Genomic DNA, 21,068 nt, shown 5'->3' with positions numbered 1-21,068 from the left:
AATTAATTATATATACCATCATCATATACATATTGTATACTCCCCAGGGAGCTGAGAATGGAAATCGCACGTTGATCCATTGACCGTGTAATGATGTAGCGCTTTGAGAAGGCTTTAGGGCGTGGATCTAGCGCATTGTACATGTGCACATAATTATATACGCGAGGGGGCACGGGTGGCACAGTTGTCTAAGGCAATTCACTGTGCCCAATTGCGTCTCTAGAAATAGAAACCTATGATTGGGGGTTCGAATCCCGGTTCGCCCGGATTATGTTTACAGCAACCTACCGGTGCTCATGGGTTTCACCGAAGTGGTAAACGTCTGAGACTTGCATCATTTCGGGCTTTCCTCCCACATTAAGCTGACATAACTGGAGTTAGTGAGTGAGTGAGTATGGTTTAACGCCGCTTTTAGCAATATTCCAGCAATTTCACGGCGGGGGACACCAGAAATGGGCTTCACACATGGTACCCATGTTGGGAATCGAACCCGGCGTGACGAGTAAACGCTTTAACCATTAGGCTACCCGACCGCCCCCCGACATAACTGGAAGAATGTTAAGAGCGGCGTTAAAACCCAACTTACTCACTTACTCATATACGTAACGGCATTTAAAGATGATGCGTGAGAGACTGTTTTTTTTATGTTGGAATCAGCAGTGCTCCATATTTACCCACGTGGCCTGTTCTGAGCCCGACAACCAATGGCTGACATCGTGAGCATCGACCCACTCCGGCGGGGTAAAGTTACACACAATCAACTAGAACACACGCTGTGACCAACCGATTCTCAATACTCGCCATGCGACTACAATATGTACTTAAATAGTACACACGTTCCTCTAGAAGCAGACGGGTTCCATTCCCTATATGTGTACAATGTGTGAAACCCATTGCTGGGTCCCCCGTGATGCTGTTGGAATATTGCTAAAAGCGGCGTAAAACCAAACTCAATCACTAACTCTAGCGGCTGATCCTCATCTTCCCGAGTCAAGGGAATTTAACTGACTATAAAAAGTCCAGTTTCCACGGTCAGTGAACGCCCTTGTCCGGGAAAATGGCCTTACTTGCTCTATGAAATCGGTTTCGGCAGACTGATTATTCTCTGGTGATTATTCTCTTAATACTTTTGATATTGGATCGTTTTGTATCTTGTGACCTACATTTGACCTTTATGGCGCGTATTGTTGTTTCATGTGACGCTCATGTGACATTCATGCCGCTCAACAATTATAGATCACTTGGCTTATATGTGTCAAACCACTCAACGATATGCATCACGTGACTTACATGTGACATTTACACCACTGAACGATACATATATCACGTGACTTACATGTGACATTTATGCTACTCAACGATATTTACTACGTGACATTCAAACCACACAACGATATATATCACGTGACTTACGTGTGGCATTCCTGCCACTCAACGACATATATATCGTGACTTACATGTGACATTCATGCTACTCAACGATATTTATCACGTGACGTACATGTGACATTCAAACCACACAACGATATATATCACGTGACTTACGTGTGGCATTCATGCCACTCAACGATATATATCTCGTGACTTACATGTGACATTTACACCATTGAACGATATATATATTACGTGACTTACATGTGACATTCATTGAAACCACAGAACGATATATATCACGTGACTTACATGTGACATTCATGCCACTCCCACGCCGACTTGGCTCTGTATGGGCGGAAGTCCTCGAGACCCTCGTTGTGGACGACTGTTGAGAACCGCAGCAGACGTCTGTTGTGAGCGTGCCAGTCTGCAGATACAAGATGTCCTTGGTAACGCTTGTCAAACAACAGTCATGCCATTCACGCATAGTTCAAACGCCTCCGCATCTCACATACTGAATAACAACAAACCACAACATCATTGTACCACTGCCTCGGGCGAGTTACGGGGGCACGGGTGGCCCAGTCGTCTAAGGCGCCGCGATTCGCTGTGCAGAGTTGCGTCCCTTGGGCACGCCAGAAACCTATGATTGTGGGTTCGAATCCCGGTTCGCCCCGATTATGTTTCTAGGTTTGTCAGCACCATACCCGTGCTCGTGGGTTTCACCGAAGTGGTAAACGTCTGAGACCTGCATCACTTCGGGCTTTCCTCCCATATTAAGCTGACACGCCGTGATATAACTGGAATACTGTTAAAAGCGGCGCTAATCCCAACTCACTCACTCAGGCGAGTTGTGTGCTTGAGCGTGTTGTTCAGTTTATTTACATTCACGTGTAGCTTTCCAGCCTGATTAAATTTGTTATGGGACTTATTCACTCCATAGATACAGATGTTGCCAAAATCACTCAACGTTATTTATTTTGACACATGTAACAGCAGATACGTTTTAATACTAGATATTAACTGACTTACATGGATAATTGTACGTTTTTTCTTATTAAGGGGCGATGGGGTAGCTTAGTAATAGCCTAGCGTTGGCTCGTCACGCCGAAGACCCGGGTTTGATTCCCCACATGGGTATAATGTGTGAAGCCCATTTTCCGGTGTCTCCCGCCGTGATATTGCTTAAAACGGTGTAAAACCTTACTCACTCAGTCACTCACTTTTTCTTATTTTTCTGACGTTTGAGGCAGGCCTCGTTTCATGGCTGATTGGCTTCCATGTCCAAAGTAAGAACGGTTCGCTGTATGATCAGCTTCTTCAACCACTCAAAATGTTGCATTCCTTTCTAAGGATGATATGTACATTTATCATCCAAAAACTTGCTTCCACAGGGGATATCGCTTGGGTGTGATCAAGCGATATCTCCTATATATATCTGCAATGAAATTGCAGCCCAATGCTTTGCTGCCCATTTTGACGTCATCGTTATCATGACGTCACAACACAAGACATCACTAATATCTCTGCCTTTGAAGTGTATGTACTTTTTACATTCAAGACACTGGTTAATACTGTTTACAAACTGAAATAGTTGGTAAATTAATTTTGGATGATCAATAGAATCTCACCCTCGTGTCTTTTAATATCAAATATGTTAACACGAGTCAATAAAATGCCAGCCTCGGAGTTTTAAACTTTAATGGAATCGTGTTGGTATATTTGACACGAGGGTGTGATTCTCTTTGTGTTCGGCGTTAATGACTTCAATTTCTTGAATGGTGTTTAAAAGAAGGTTTCTTACTTTTGCTTGTGTTTCGGACCACAGTGAACGACGTTAATGACTTCAATTTCTTGAATGGTGTTTAAAAGAAGGTTTCTTACTTTTGCTTGTTTTTCGGACCACAGTGAACGACGTTAATGACTTCAATTTCTTGAATGGTGTTTAAAATAAGGTTTCTTACTTTTGCTTGTGTTTCGGACCACAGCGTACGACGTTAATGACTTCAATTTCTTGAATGGTGTTTAAAAGAAGGTTTCTTACTTTTGCTTGTGTTTCGGACCACAGTGAACGACGTTAATGACTTCAATTTCTTGAATAGTGTTTAAAAGAAGGTTTCTTACTTTTGCTTGTGTTTCGGACCACAGCGAACGACGTTAATGACTTCAATTTCTTGAATGGTGTTTAAAAGAAGGTTTCTTACTTTTGCTTGTGTTTCGGACCACAGCGAACGACGTTAATGACTTCAATTTCTTGAATGGTGTTTAAAAGAAGGTTTCTTACTTTTGCTTGTGTTTCGGACCACAGTGAACGACGTTAATGACTTCAATTTCTTGAATGGTGTTTAAAGAAGGTTTCTTACTTTTGCTTGTGTTTCGGACCACAGTGTACGACGTTAATGACTTCAATTTCTTGAATAGTGTTTAAAAGAAGGTTTCTTACTTTTGCTTGTGTTTCGGACCACAGTGAACGATGTTAATGACTTCAATTTCTTGAATGGTGTTTAAAAGAAGGTTTCTTACTTTTGCTTGTGTTTCGGACCACAGCGTACGAAGTTAATGACTTCAATTTCTTGAATGGTGTTTAAAAGAAGGTTTTTTACTTTTGCTTGTGTTTCGGACCACAGTGTACGACGTTAATGACCTAGTTTCTTAAATGGTGTTTAAAAGAAGCTTTCTTACTTTTGCTTGTGTTTCGGATCACTGCGGCGGAGGCCGCCAGACAGTTCTCCTCCATGGCACACTGCAGGTAGTATAGGGGCCGGTCTGCCAGTCTCACAGATTCCTCCAGGATCTCAAGGTCAGGGATGAGGTCGGGGAGACCTAGGAGATTGAATAAAGTATGGAGGGGCGAACATCGATGTTAATGGCTCGTGTTAAATAGGAGCTACGATCAGAGCCCCGCTCCACTAAGCGATCGTAGCGTTAAGATGATCTAACTCCCATACTTCACGACAGGTGTAGTAGATCGCTTTGTAGAACGGGACTATGACCTCTTGGCTGCCTCGGCAAGATTCAACAGATTCACTAAAATCCACACAATACGAACTTATATATTAATCGGATATTAATCGTGTATTTTTCGTATATGCCAATAGTGTATGAAAATGGCTTAGTTTTCAATTGGCAACATGTCGTGGAACATGGATCCTCTTTACTGTGGTTGTGAGCGAATGAGGAGCATTTGTGACGTTGTCAGTACATGTGGCACATGAAGGAGACACGGGCAAATAGTCAAAGGCCCATCGATAACCATGGGTTCGAATCCCAGATTCGCGCTGATAATGATACTTTGCCAGCACCATGCCCTTGGTTTTCACAATTGTGGTTAACATGTAAGACCTGCAGAACTTTGGCTTTCCCCCCGCATGGAGCTAACACGCCGTGATATAACTGAAATACTGTTCAAAGCTCCGAAAAAACTCACACACTCTGATAGGTTGCGCATATTATGATTTGACTTAAGGTCAATATAAAATAAATAGGTAGCCGAAATTATTAAACATGCTCTTGTGAACTTTTTACCACTTAATTCCAAACATATACGTAATTATATAGTCTTTGCGAACACTGAGAGTGTTGTGGCTATTCTTTTAGTCTGAAGAGTGTCGTGACTTTTCTCTACTTACGTTTGAAGAGCGTCGTGGCTTTTCTTTTACTTACGGTGAGTGCACACGATGCCAGCAACAAGATTGGGTTTGGAACATGTGACCCCGACGTCTGTCCGAATCTTCTCACACTGGTCCAGCCGCATCTCCCGTCCCTTACACTTGATCTGATAGTAGTGTTTATCCAGGTTCTCCCCGCCGAAATAGTTCACCTGTATAATGTACATATGCATTGGTCACACACATGGTGAACGCCGCTACACCATCAGTGTTTGTTTGTTTGTTTGTTTGTTTAACGCCGCACTCAGCAATATTCCAGCTATATGACGGCGGTCTGTTAATAATCGAGTCTGGACCAGACAATCCAGTAATTGACATTATGAACATCGATCCACGCAATTGGGATGCGATGACACGAATCAACCAAGCAAGCGAGCCCAACCAACCGACCCGACATGCATAGTCGCCTTTCTACGGCAAGCATGGGTTGCTGAAGATCTATTCTACCCCGGATCTTCACGTGTCAGCCTGATACGAAAGATACACCATCAGTGAGCTCTAAACAATGTTCAGTTATATCATGGCCTATCAGTGTAATATGAAGGGAGCTATGTAAATCTCTCTCACTCACATAAAGGAACCCTAAAGTCTCTAATTTCAGTAGAGCTGAATAGGTGATGGTATATGCTTCTCGATCTGATGAGGGGTTGGGAAGGGAAGAAAGGTGTCGTTTTCTATAATTATATATGTCTCTAGCGTCTGTAGGAGAGGCCACTGGGGACATATCCTACACACGTCATCACCTGCAGAGCTTGCTTGCCGTACGTCTGACCGATCTCCCTGCACGCTACCATGGCCTCTTTGATTGACCACTTCTCCCCACAGATGGCACCCCATTCGCTGTGCTCCTCCTTGACCTCTATGCGACCTTCCCAGTCGTATCTGCCACCGACCATGCGCATGAGCAGTCCCGGTTCGGAGGAGTTGGTCTGAATGTACAGATGACACCAATCATAATCATAATAATAATCAACAAAGGTAAAAAATATCAATACTTATATGTGAAAATATCAATCATCACAAATTCAATAATACGATTTACTTACTATCGCTGGAGTTGTGCCAATCATCACAGGTTAACGATGAAATCATCACGTACATACGGTGGCCCATAAGGGACATGGAGTCTGTTTTTCAATATTTTGATGTTTAACTTACTTTTATCTTAACCTTTTGCAAATTAACACTATCTGCCATACAATATGTGATAAATCATGTATAAAAACATCCGAAAACATAGAAAATGTACTTTTAAGTACCTTTTGAGTCGCTGAAATGTGAAGTGAAAATGTCAAAAAACTAAAATGGAAATGTCAAAAACCAAAACGAAAAGGTCAAAAACTAAAATGAATATGTCAAAAACACAAAACGAAAGGAAATAGTTTTCACCGCGCTGTAAATATTACCGCGGTGATAATATTTACAGCGCGGTGAAAACTATTTCCTTTCGTTTTGTGTGCCGTTGTACAAAACAACGTTAGCGCTACGACTGCCGTAAGTCTATGTTAAGGTATGGGAGTTACGATCACCTTAGCGCTAAGATTGCTTTGTACAACGGCACCCTGATCCATTGGTGGGCCTCGTACGACCAGCAAATGTTGCATGGTGCCTATTCTAGCCTGGGTCCTCATTGTGATTACGGATTTTGATCACGAAATACACCCTTTCTTTTGCCAAAGAGCTACATGTGTCTGTGCTGTCAAGGAAAAAATCGATTGCAGGATTTGCAAAGCATGTGTACCGCCAACTCGGCGTCAACAGATGTTTTCCAAATCTTTTCATGCTCTTATAAAGGTGCTCACATGATTTGAGGCACTTCGCGAAGTGAGACTCGTTTTGTCACAATATAGATATATATTGATTATCGATCAGGTCGTTTGAATGGACGCTGCTATTTCGTTTGAAGCAAATACAAGTGACATGAGAGGTGGCATCTGATTGGCCAATAGGAGGGACACAGAAGGGACATAACTCGTAATGGCCACTGGTGGCGCTACGATCGAGGCCAGCAATTCCAGACCGGTTCAGCAAGGCTGGAAACTGGACTTTTTACAGTAAGTTAACTCCCTTACCTCGAAAAATGTCTATCTCGTTCAGTATACAATGCGTTGCATAATACATTAAAAAGCGATTTGCAGCGACTCACCGATACGGCCGGCGCATCTCCCTGAAGTTGTGACTTTTGTAGTAGGCGATTGTCTCTGTCAATTAAATACTGTATGTGTTTTTTATGAGCCTGATTTTTTTTCGGCGTGATAATCTTCTTCAATGTTGTTGTCGTGGCTCGAGTAGTTGTTGTCGTGGACACTGGGGTCGTTGGATGTGGACGACATACGACGCCAGCTGAATGTCTGCTCCCATAGCAGCCACGGCGCATGCGCCCCCACCCCAGGAACATGCAGTATTTCAGTTTGTCTTCGTATCCGCTGCATCTCACATTTGACATCCATTTTCTGTCTGAAATGGAACGTAATTGAAACTATTGAGCACATAAGTATGTCAAACCAACAGTCTAACTTTATTCAACTTTTTAAAAACAATTCTATGCAAATTCTTAAAAAGAAAGTATCTGCTAGGAGGACGCTAACTACAAAATCTGAGCTAGCATGCGAATTCTGCGCTACCTTAAAAGCATCCTGGAATTCAAGAATGGTAAGGCTGGAACTAAATGAAGCCTAAGAATAGGAACCGATCATTAGATATTCTTGGAGTGTGTGTGTTTGTCTTTGGGGGGGGGGGGATTGTTAAAAAAAATGCTTGAAAAGGTTAATCAAGCTTAATAACTAATTAAAAATGTCTGCACAGATGGGATTTTTAAAAAAATATTAAGACTCAAAGGTTAAATTAAAAATATCTGATTACACAGCTATAGCTGAGTAAATATCCACTCACCATACAAAACCCTATACTGACTGCACCGGCTAAAATCCTTTTCTGCCTATGAGATATCGCATACGCGACAGTAAATAATTCCTAGCGTAGAGACCAACAGAACCAGGAAAACACATTACGCAAAATATTTCGTAAGGCCATATTGAAGACTAAGACACATATTATCTTATGTGTTGGAATATTATTTGATACCATACTATAACATGACAAAGTATGATTACGAAAGTGTCTAGCGCGTAGGAATACATGTCTCGGTGCAAGGTAGCGACCTTGCAAACAGCTGGCCAACCATAACCACCGGAAAGTACTCTGAAGATTGCCAAGCTCGGTTGAAAATGTCTGTAAACAAACTGACTGGTCCGACAAAAGCCAGTTATAAAATGGCACGTTTTTATCAACTTAAATGGGTCTCTTCAAACCGCGACGTGACAGAGACGCTTGGGCGGGAGGGGTATCTCTTTCTCAGCGGGATCATTCACACATTCACACATTCAGGGCGACAGCATATGGCCATTCCAATCATTACAGCAGTGATAGTGATAGTCACCTTGTCACTGATAGTGTTCCCTGACGCCAGGCTTGTCTGGAAGACCCTTGATGAGAAGAACAGATCAGCAGACGGGAAACAAAGGGAAACAACTCTTTGGTAGGGGAGGTAACTCTTTATTCCGAAAAAGGTAGCACGGAGCGGAAGTATTATTATCCTCGTGTTATAACATGTAACTTCACTCTGTGAAAATATTTTTGATATTTTAAGCAATAAATATAGTCTCTTGATCCGTAAAAAACATCATAGGAATAGCTGACTAACAAGCCGTGTGAAAACGACTTGAATCAACTTGTTATTATTGCCAACTTCTCCCGAGCCTCCTGAATGATGAGAGGTGGTGTTATGTCAAATGAAACGCTCAAATGTACATGTAAGTAGGGACGGCTACAAGCCGATTTGAAGTTTGTATTCATTCTACGTTTGTCATGGTTCAGTGTGGGAGGGATAAGACAATCTATGCACAGAGAACTTGAGATATGCTTCCTAGAGCCGTGAAGATCCGGGGTAGGATAGGTCTTCAGCAACCCATGCTTGCCGGAAAAAGTTAAACTCCTGAGTCATCAGCCTTACAATGCAACTATCACTGGAATATTGCTCAGTGCGGCGTCAATAAACAAGCAGACCAAACAAATAACAGACAGTATGGCGACAATTCCAAGGAATAATGGTCCTGATGTGAGTGAGTGTGATTTTACGCCGCGTTTAACAATATGTCTGCCCTGTGGCTGCGCGACACCATTTAGAAATCAAACATGGATCCAGTAGTATCAACACGCACCCGCACGCGCACACGCACACGCACACACATATACATATACACATACGCACCCACGCAACCACGCAACCACGCACCCACGCACGCACATTCGAACACACTGAAGTTAAGAACTCAAAAAGTGTCCCCTCCTTTTCTGAATCCGCCTTATACTTTTTTCAGTCAATCTTTGCAAAGCATTAACTGCCAACATTGATCAATGGAACCATTAGTTCGGGGGAAGAAGCATATGGCTTACAGAAAACAACACCAGGCACGTAGAAGCAATAAATCGCGTTTCTTAAAACGACTAATTGCTTGTAATGACGTATGAGCCCTGTCTCACATTGGAGTCGTCAGGGAAAATAGAAAGAGAAAAAACGGGCGTATGCGTTTCAAACCAAATAAGGACGAAAGGTCAATAAACTAAAACTGGCGAGAAACAGTTTGACAACAAACTATTTACATAACAACTGCTCCTTGGAAAAAACTGAGTGTAATCCTAGCATTAACAAAACAGCTGCTCTGCTTCTACATCACGATGTCTTTGGGTAAAAATAATTAGTTGCAACACGATGTGATTGACCACGTCACCGAGTATATAACACCATACTAGGGTGCCGTCTGCGGAATGTTTGGTTTTAAAACAGTAATCTTGTGGGTTTAGATGGGTGGGCGTCAGCTTATCTCAACTGGCGCAGATCGTGTTGTGGGAACTCTTTACAGCGCGTTATGTAACGAGCGTGTACTGGAGCTCGGTGACATTATGCCACAGGAATGTCTCCTAAACCTACCGCACTTCCTGTTATCACGGGCGGTTCCGCGAGTGCTTCATTCATTGCAAGAGTTCATTCCATTTGAGTTCATTGAAACAATATACTTTTTTTTAAAGAATATTGTACGGAAGCCTTTTAGGACCATTTTTGGTTTTTTATTTTTTCATTGAAATTTCAAGATGTTATGTTTAAATTTCAAGATATAAACTTGAATTTTCAACTGATTGTCTTAAATTTTCAAGATCATTATCTTGAAATTTCAACTAAGTATATATCTTGAAATTTCAATTATGAATCTTGAAATTTCAGCTGAGTTTCTTGAAATTTCAACGTATGTATCTTGAAATTTCCAGTTGGTATCTTGAAACTTTAAGTAAAATATACAAAAAAACAAATGGCTTCCGTAATATTGGATATCTTCACGAAAGTTTTCAATGTACTTGGTTATGGTTATGATAGTGAGAGCGTTGGGGTGGACGCTATTTTGAAAAGTATACTAGTCATATCACAGCGTGTCAGTTTCACGGAAACCGGAAGTTCTGATTACTGTTAGCATATGTTGTGCTTTTTTATTAAACACCTCTCTACATATGAAATAAAAAGTGATCATAGAAATATCCCCCAATGATTGTATCATTGCAAAATATATTTGTTATTAATCATATGTTCATATACCGTTTTTTTCTATATTTATAATCATGTTGACATTTAAAAATATAAAAAAATAAATTATTACTGAAATGTCTTCAACGACAATAACAATTAATGGACTACATGTAATTTATGGCTGACAAACGCAAACTGTTTCGCCCATTCTGGGAAGGCTTTTATTTGTATTTTAACCACACCCCACTTTTCCAAAAATGTATCAGTGCTTGAAATGTAAGTAAGATGTCATTATGGAAAGTTGGTTTTCCTGATCAAGGCCTGAACTCATTGAGTTTGCCAATATAACTAATATAGATGATAGACCTGCGAAGATCCAGGGTAGAATTATAGGTCTTCAGCAACCCATTCTTGCCGTAAAAGGCGGCTATGCTTGTCGTAAAAGGCGACTAACGGGATCAGGTGGTCAGGCTCGTTGACTTGTTTGATGCATGTCATCGATCCCAATTGCGGAGAGCGATGCTCATGATATCAGTCACTGGATTGTCTGGTCCACACTCGATTATTTACAGACCAACGTCATATAGCTGGGATATTGCTGAGTGCGGCGTAAAACAACAAACCAGCCACCCAAATATAGATGATAATGCTGTTGTCGATGATGTGGCTGTAGTAACCGTTGAAGCTGATACAGCTAGAATATTGCTGACTCTGCAAACACACTATTTACTTGCTCGCTTACCAACGCATGCTATGAATGAGCGTGGCCGCGCTGAACTGTAGAACCTTTCCTCTCGATATTAGAAGCAGGGCGTAAAAAGGTAATGATGTTAAACCGCCTTCCGTATATAAAATAGATTTTATGTTAAAAAAATACATTGTGGCAGAAAAGAAATTTACTCTACTCCGGTTGCGAAAACGTCAAACGGCTCATTTTTTGATGTTTGAAATGTCACATTTGTCGTCGACCTGTGTAGTTTCAGCGTGTTTTTCCAGTACTTTGATACTCTCTAGATCTGTTTAGATTGTTTTAAAGTTAAGTTTAATCTTCTGATGTTGCTACTTCACTTTTATACTTTGTTCCCCAGGAAGCCTGTTAATGCTACTTCGGCACCATTCTTTGATTCCGTCTGAAATTCCACGTACTTCCTCCCAAAATGTTATCACATGGACCGCATTCCAGTTGTATTTCCGGTTTACATATTTACATGTCACCTGCTCACGTACTTTATCGTTGCGAGAGATTCATCTACGAGAACACGCATTGCTTATGTAACAGGCATACTTCAAACCGGAAGTGACTCCATGTAGTGGCGTGTTGCCACAGCTGGGGACTATCGCGCATGTATAAGAAGTCCGGTGTGTGATATTTGTCTCTCATATCACTACGTCGCGTGGGGCAAGTCACACAATGGCACGCTGGTGGAATTTCTCTGGAGAATACTTTTACTGACAATCAGCTCAGTTGACAAGCAATCATTACGCAATATTTTCAATTACATCGGAGCCAGTGGCGGACCGTTTTAAAAGTAGGGCATTTCCGCTAGAGGGCGTTGATCTAATTGAACCAGTTCATGTTTGGTCGCACACCTTTACAAATATGTCGCTTTATTTGATGGAAATGGCAAAAACAGAAAGGGTCATAACTGTCTTCATAAATCTGCGGGAATTTGGGGTGAAGACATGAAAAAGTTGGAATTTCTAACTGAACTGAAACGGGCAACGAAAGAAGGAATGGGAAAGAAGTATATTTATAGCTTGCAACTGTCAAGTCATAAAAAACACTATTGAGCCTTGTGTGACATATTAAAAAGAATTTGCTGTAAAATATTTCGTTTTATGGAAGCATAAAGGCAAAACTGATTGCTTGCTCAGACTATCAAATAACGGGAATTACTTGCTATATATATAATAGACATGTGAAGTACGACTGAACACCTGTTCAATACATACCTATGACTGCGTTTGAAACCTACTTCATCCCACAGAGTGTCTTTTTATACGGGCCCTGCTATTGCAATAAGAACATACTGCTCTTATACCCTTTTTCAAAAAGAATTATTTTATATCCACAAAGTCTGCGTTGATTGTGAAAAACATGTTATATAGTGTTCATTCTACCATGCCTTTTATAGTTTACTTTTATCAAAATAACACACGTCTACGACCTACTCTACTGTAGGCGGTAGGTTAGCCTTGTGGTAAAAGCGTTCGTTCGTCATGCCGAAGACCCGGGTTCGATTTCCAAGTGGGCTCAATTAGTAATGCCCATTTCTGGTGTCCCCCGCCGTGATATTGTTGGAATATTGCTAAAGGCGGCGTAAAACCATACTCACTCGCTCACTCAGGCGTCTTCTTCAGCAACCTCCACGGCGTAAATAGACGTAAAGATGTAAACCTTTAACTCCCTCACAAACTTATTTAGTTGAATAATGCCCATGGTAAGCAAACATTTGACCAAACGTGTCTCAAGAGAAGAGAAACATGGTACGCACTTGTTCAGGGCCCTAGAAGATATAATGTTACGCCGCAGGATTTTGTTCAGAGGTCGATAATGATGTTATTTATGATGATGGATACTTAACAAGGGCCCTATTTCGCACACGAGCTCCAGGAGTGAAAGGGTTACACCCTAATATTTTATTCATGACTGGAGAAGAGAAAAGATTACTCATTTTTTATGCCGGGCTCGAGAAAATATAGGTTTAACGCCCTAGTATATTGGCAAGGACTAGGCAAAGACAAGGGTACGCCCGAACGCTATGGTTAGGTTTCGAGAAGAGAAAAATGCTTTGCTCTTGTTCGGGATTAGAGACGAAAACGGTGTTACGCCATTGTTCAAAACTAAAAAAGTGTCGTATGTCGAGTCTATACATAACTCCTCGCTAACAGGGAATATAGGCACAGGTTGAAACAACACTGCCACCTACGTCTCACTGTCCCGGCCTGAAGCCGACAATAGACTGCCGTGGAGAATGTCTCGTTGACTGCTTCGACAACATTCCAGGTCATTGACCGTGCAAAAATGTGTCACCCGACCAATCCAGATTAACTACCCATGCTGCTGAGAACTATGTCACGACTGACGGAACCGTGACAAGAATCCTGGGTAACATAGACGTTATATGGCAGTGACGGACGTGACCATGCAGAACCTAAACATGGTCCAGTTACATGAGCAGACCCCCTTCTATCATGTCCCATGACAGATTAACTATAACCATATGAGTGAGTGAGTGAATTGGGTTTAACGCCGCTTTTAACAATATTCCAGTTATATCGCGGCGTGTCAGCTTAATGTGGGAGGAAAGCCCGAAGTGATGCAGGTCTCAGACGGTTACCACTTCGGTGAAACCCACGAGCACGGGTATGGTGCTGACAAACCTAGAAACATAATCGGGGCGAACCGGGATTCGAACCCACAATCATATGTTTCTGGCATGCCCAAGGGACGCAACTCTGCACAGCGAATCGCGGCGCTTTAAACGACTGGGCCACCCGTGGTCCCTATAACAATATGATAGAATCGGGTGGTCCTTATATGTAATTATAGTATATATGTGTCTGTAAGGTGTTTTATAGACTAACATTTATTCTCTGAAATCTTATATTACACAATATCCTTCTTGACTCTAAAAATATTTAAAAAATCCCTGGCTTGAGCTGGCTAGACTTGCTTTTGTATGCGTTTCCAGATTATTTCTTTTTCATAAAATAAATATATTCCACGGTCATGGTTGAGGACTAGGTGTTTTATCATGCAGTTGTATTTTTTAAGCTTTATCACGCGGAAGTAATGACGTTTGGACAAAACAAATGGTTGAGAGATCGAGCAACAAATCACTGTCAGATCACGATAGGCAACACATCGCTTAATTTCGGTGACCCGACATATAATGATCGGTCTGGTTTCAAAGTCTGCATCATTCGTAGCCTGAATCGCAAGATGATGCCGTCTCTATCTGACGTTATTTTTAGACATTGAGGAAATCCCCTAAAGTAGTTCTGTATTACTCCGCTCGATTGACAACGTACATTCGTCACCACTCGCCCCTTTCTGTAACCTGCAAGAAGACTCGCCCCCCTATCGAAGAATGTTATGTGCGAAAAATACGACAAACCAATCAGAATGCGCGTATGATTTCAAGGTCTTCGTCAAAGAATCCACGAGAAATAATTGTTGATTTTACATATGTCTTGCATCTAAAAATATACCCAAGACACAGCTAAATGTGTTCAATCATACTGTATAATTCTGCATTTCCCGATGTGCTTTTAATTGCATCTGAAATATATAATAATATATGGGGAAATATATGTGAACCATTACGCAACGAGTTGACAATTGTTTTAGGTATGCCCGTTTGCGCTAAGACGGAACGCGGTTGGTTGATGCATGTGATCGATCCCAATTGCGCGGATCGGTGCTCGTGATGTCAATTACTGGACTGTCTGGTCCAGACTGGATTATTTACAGCCCACCGTCATGTAGCTGGAATATTGCTGAGTGTAGCGTTAAACAACAACCAACCAAACCTTAAGAGCGGCTGTACTAAAATACCATCGTCCTGCCGTCTGTGCTAAAGGTGACAAAGAGAACAGCGTTCCATGGTTGTGGTTACAAAGAATTCCCCTCTTTCTATCTTTCTATTACAATGAACCTACCGGACAGGTCAGTCGATCTCTCCATCTCTCGGCTGTATAGACTTTGAGTGACAGTTAATCAAGGTTGGACATATCTGAATAAAGATACGTCACTATAGCTGTACCACGTGTACCCATATCTTTTAGACATTCGTATCACCTTCTCACCACTAACAGCCTATACTCATATACTCTTCAGCTCTCTGACATACAGACAATGGTTGACGCGGCTACACCCACTGAGACTAAACTGGCTTGTGGCTTCCTTAATACACCGAGGTTCTTTATGATAGTATTATCTCCCGCCACGAGGTGGAAGGGGGACACAGGAATGGGTGTTGTCCGTCCGTCCGTCAAATAGAACTCCAAAACCATGACAGATATATTAACCAAACTTGGCACATATGTAGGTCTAATGGTGAACTGGTTCCTTTTGATAGCTGGGAGTTTTGAGAAAAAAATTTTTTCGAGTTTCCATGGCAATGTCTTTGACTTAGACTGAAAATGGCGGTAGTGCTCCTTTCCGGAGCAGATCTTGAAAACCTTACAATATCTCTTGCACACAACCGGACATGTCATATTGGCGGGGATATGGGTATTACATGCTTGTTTATATTTGACTAAGTCGAAGACTTTATTTAGGGGCTTGTGTAAGTGTAGGAACAGACAGAAATGCAAGACATTGGCCTAAGCGGATGAGCATGTCACTGTGTTGTCATGTTGCCAGACATGTATGCGGATGGTAGCTGCAGGCTAGATTTGATTTATTCATTAGTAAAACTTTAACGATTATCAAACATGAATAACTAGATAAACAGAGTAAAACGGTAACGCCCTGATTGGAGAGCAGTAAATCAAAGTAGTGTAAACATCGAAAAATTGTAAAAGCAAACACTGTGTGTCCGGTCATATGGCAAGACTACAACCTCAGCATTCTCCGAGCCACTGATGGGAGTGTTGTGACTGACTCCCACTCAATCCAGCCAGACTCCCTTGTGTGCACTAGCCCGTATGGTCTTTGACAGTTAATCTCGTTTACAAGTTCCCCATCTGGTAAAGTTACGTAAGAGTTCTCATTATATATAGAAACGCTAGACGTTCTTTGAGAAAATGTGATTGCTCCACGCGCGGGACAACACGTAGCTCCTGAGTTGGCGATTTTCGTCTCAGTGGGAGTAGCCGTGTCAACCATTGTCTCGTATGTGGTGCCGCCGACTAGTTGATGGCTGGGTGAGTGAGTGGGAGGGAGGGACCAATTAAAGAGTGAGCAGTGTACAGACTGTCCCTGTAGCTATTAAAATAAGGCCGCCTGTCCACACCATTAGCCCGTGTGAAGATTGTTCGCGTGACGTTCTAAAAACTTGACCTTGGAGTTGCTGGATCTCGGGTCGTCACCAAACGCCATATGTCGGTGGAAGCTGGATTTTTGGTCTTCAGAGTAACGTATCACACACGATTGTCGATGTAAGCTGGATCTCGAGTCGTCAGGGTGACGTGCTACATACACGTTGTCATTTTATGCTGGATCTCGAGTCGTCAGGGTGACGTACCACATACAAGTTGTCTTTATATGCTGGATCTCGATTCGTCAGGGTGACGTACCACATACAAGTTGTCTTTATATGCTGGATCTCGAGTCGTCAGGGTGACGTACCACATACAAGTTGTCTTTATATGCTGGATCTCGAGTCGTCAGGGTGACGTACCACACACAAGTTGTCTTTATATGCTGGATCTCGAGTCGTCAGGGTGACGTACCACACACAAGTTGTCTTTATATGCTGGATCTCGAGTCGTCAGGGTGACGTACCACATACAAGTTGTCTTTATATGCTGGATCTCGAGTCGTCAGAGTAACGTATCACACACGAATGTCGATGTAAGCTGGATCTCGAGTCGTCAGGGTGACATGCTACATACACGTTGTCATTTTATGCTGGATCTCGAGTCGTCAGGGTGACGTACCACATACAAGTTGTCTTTATATGCTGGATCTCGAGTCGTCAGGGTGACGTACAACACACAAGTTGTCTTTATATGCTGGATCTCGAGTCGTCAGGGTGACGTACCACATACAAGTTGTCTTTATATGCTGGATCTCGAGTCGCCAGGGTGACGTACAGCACACAAAATGTCTTCATATGATAGATCTCAAGTCTTCATTATGACGTACCACACACAAGTTGTCTTCTTAGCTATATCTCGAGTCGTCAGGGTGACGTACTCCATACACGTTGTCTTTATATGCTGAATCTCGAGTCGTCAGGTGACGCACCACACAAAAGTTGTCTTTATATGCTGGATCTCAAGTCGCCTGGGTAACGTACAACACACAAAATGTCTTTATATGCTAGATCTCAAGTCTTCATTATGACGTACCACACACAAGTTGTCTTCTTAGCTAGATCTCAAGTCGTCAGGGTGACGTACCGCACACAAGTTGTCTTTATATGCTGGCTCTCAAGTCGTCTCAATGCAGACAGGAATAGAGTGATTTGGAGATATTACATGCTGACAATTCATTTCGAGCAAAGGCCCACAGACATGACCTGTTGCAGGTACAGGTCACTAATATGGCGATGCATTACCTTTGTAAAGGTCCGCCTCCGTGGTCTTGTGGTAGAGCGTCCGCCCGGAGAGCGGAAGGTCCGGGGTTCCATCCCCGGCCGCGTCATACCAAAGGACGTTAAAAGATGGTACTTGTATCCTGTCTGGCGCTCGGCATTAAGGGACTAAAACAAGGACTGGTCGGCTCGGAGTCAGTATACTGTGTCTGAGTGGGGTATTCATGTTAAACTGCGGCATGGTATCTCAGTGAGCTAGCACTATAAATCGGCATCAGTCCGGACTAGTACAAGCAGCCAAACAAACACACACACGTACATGCGCGTCGCTATATAAGTGCAATAATCTTGGACGCGACGTTAAACCCCATTTCACCTCACCTCACCTTTGTAGAAGGTACCAATTGGCCTTTTCCAAGTGTATTCCACAAATACATGTCATAATATGTAAGTATATTATGACAATGATGACATTGATATCCAATATCCAGGTGTCCAATAAATAAAAAACGTGAACGCTAGAGAATAACTTGTCTCGATTATCCGACGAAACAGATTCCATTGACCCTAAAAGGCACACCATAACTGAAAACTACATGAACAGATCCCTGAACATCCGTGATGACACCAGGGCCCACTTGCACAAAGCGATCTTAGCGCTAAGATGATCTTAACTCCCATACTTTAACGCTTACGATAGTCTTAGCGCTAAGATCGTTTTGTGCAAGTGGGGCCAGGTGTTCGCGATAAGGGTAAGTATGTCCTGCTCTACCGGTAGCACCCGCCACACACACACACAATTTGCATAAAAATGTATGAGTTTGTTGCTTGACATCCAAAGTACCTCTGCCATGCAACAGCGCCTTTTAAACAAACCAGACAATCAAGTGATGGCAAACCAGAAACACGATTGCGCGTTTACTGATTTTGTTGAAACAAAAAACGATATGTTGACTTTAAATGAAGCCTGTACAAATGCAGATATCCTGCTTCTAACAACTAAACAAAGAATTTTAAGAAATAAAGTAGGCTATTCGGTCATTTGCAATCTGTCTATGTTCATAACATTAAAACATTGAGAGAAACATAAGCAATGTTGCTGAAGTAAAAAGGGTCATTCATGAAGTGCCGACTTGGTTGTTTGTATTCCTAGGCAAGGGTGTAGACGCTTTCGTAATATTTCCGTACGTGTGTTTAAAACAATTCCAAACAAACATCCAAGGGTGTTTACCCATGGCATGGGGGTTTTCGCGCTGACTATCATGCCGCAATTATTCTAAATTTAAAAGGGGGCGGTCGGGTAGCCTAGTGGTCAAAGCGTTGGCTCGTCACGCCGAAGACCCGGGTTCGATTCCCGCCATGGGTACAATGTGTGAAGCCCATTTCTGGTGTCCCCCGCCGTGTTATTGCTGGAATATTGCTAAAAGCGGCGTAAAACCATACTCACTCTAAATTTAAAAGGACAGCCTCATGGAAATCATTTCAAAGAGGCTGCCTCCACTGATGTGACGTACACGTGTTTCACTCTCTTCTGTTCTTTTACCATCCATCACTCGTCCATCCATCCACACATCATCTGTTCATCTATATCCATCTGTCCATCAATCACCCCTACTACACAAATCCATTGTTCATCAAGTGAGTTCGGTTTAACGTGGCTTTGAACAGTAATCCAGTCATATCACAACGCGTCAAGTCAATGTGGAGGTCTGAGAAGTCTACCACTTTGGTGAAACCCATGAGCACGGGTATGGTGCTGACAAACCTAGAAACATAATCGGGGAGAACCGGGATTCTAACCCACAATCATGGGTTTCTGGCAATCCCATAGGACGCAACTCTGAAAAGCGAATTGCGGCGCTGGGCCACCCGTGCTCCCTCCTCATCAAGACATCTATCATTAATCATCTGATGTCTGTATACCCATCATCTATCTGTCCGTCTTTCCAAACATCTCTGTGTACGTACATACCTCCATTGATGGCAAGATTGGTGGAATGATGGATCCCCATCTAAGTCAACTCTCATGCCAAGCTTGCGATACAAGGAACCTATGCTATCTCGATATATCCACAAAGCAGGCGATGAATGTCGCCACAATATCGATAATATCGATAAATAGAAACATACTTGAGTTGCGACCACATTAAGAAAAGACAATAATATTGAGACAGATGCTGTTGACCAGACACATAACCTGTTCTGGACAGAGAAGAGGACAAGGGCGGGAGGCAGTGGAGCAGCAAAGACTTCAACTAAGGCACAAAGCCATCTTAGTGCTACAGTGACTGAAACCCCGTGTGAGCATGCTTTATACAGCTGGTCCCAAGTTGTTGAGGATGAAAGATGGAAAGTGTCCTGTTACTTTAGATGCCCTATTTCCATAAGCTGTCCTCATTCATATGCTGCTGGTATTACATTTGCTGCACATGTTTTACTTGATGCATGTAGTGCACTTGCAGACCTGATGCACCTATTCCTGGACTTGACATTGAAGTTATTGCATCGTCAAGTTGATATCATCCTTCTGTCACGTAACACACAAGCGGCATATAAATAAAGATTGAGGGACCGCCCATTTGGTAGTTGGGGGATGCTGTCATTTTGTATGAAGACTACATATATTTTAAGCTAAAGCTGAAAAAACACGTATTTAATTAGGATTGTCAGCCTTAATATTTTATCAAAAGAGCCCCTTGCAACAAAGTACTTATTATGACTGAAAATATCAACAGGTTGGAGTATAAATAAGTTATGAAGCATTTTCGCTGCTCTATTGATGTCAATGAGATTTTGATTTTGAACAATTTCCCTCCCTGCATCTAAGCTTATATTTGCTGCACATGGTGTGTGCAAAAGAACATGCATGTCAAAGGGATGGGTGGGAACCTCCACTTGGTTCAATGGTTGTACTTTTGGACGACATTCTTTTAATTCTTACAAGTTTTTTAACGTCGTGGCTCATGGGAAACCCGCAGCCTGATTATGTTACAGAGTGTTCGGCAAGTAATCAAAGGTTTCAAGTACCCACAACCACCTTGTATAACCGTTATCAATGGGTGGTTCCGCCAAGTGCTGTAAAACCACACTTGGTTTACATAAAGACAATATTATGTTTCGTAAGTAAATTTCACAACAGCTGTGTATAATTCCATCAGAAATACAGACGCGATTTTTCGTGTAGATTAAATTCTTTTCTCACTGAAGGTCCGGTGATAGTATATTTTTGTCACTGTGTAA

General features: G+C 42.2%; 1 protein-coding gene across 1 annotated transcript in view; it reads right to left on the bottom strand.

The window, feature by feature from the left end:
• Window positions 1–21,068, bottom strand: part of LOC124146075 (lysyl oxidase homolog 2-like) — a 32,954-nt gene that overhangs the window by 8,528 nt on the left and 3,358 nt on the right. Inside the window, exons 2-6 of the mRNA XM_046516144.2 lie at window positions 7,189–7,499; window positions 5,786–5,971; window positions 5,038–5,194; window positions 4,057–4,197; window positions 1,684–1,801 (exon numbers count right to left, since the gene is read on the bottom strand). Of these exons, the coding sequence (XP_046372100.2) occupies window positions 1,684–1,801; window positions 4,057–4,197; window positions 5,038–5,194; window positions 5,786–5,971; window positions 7,189–7,499 (913 nt within the window). The remainder of the gene's footprint in view (window positions 1–1,683; window positions 1,802–4,056; window positions 4,198–5,037; window positions 5,195–5,785; window positions 5,972–7,188; window positions 7,500–21,068) is intronic.

Source organism: Haliotis rufescens, unplaced genomic scaffold (genome assembly GCF_023055435.1).
Source record: "Haliotis rufescens isolate VD_foot unplaced genomic scaffold, xgHalRufe1.0.p SCAF_12, whole genome shotgun sequence".
NCBI lineage: Eukaryota > Metazoa > Mollusca > Gastropoda > Lepetellida > Haliotidae > Haliotis > Haliotis rufescens.
Note: the sequence above shows the minus strand (reverse complement) of the source record. Positions and strands in the feature narration are given on the sequence as shown.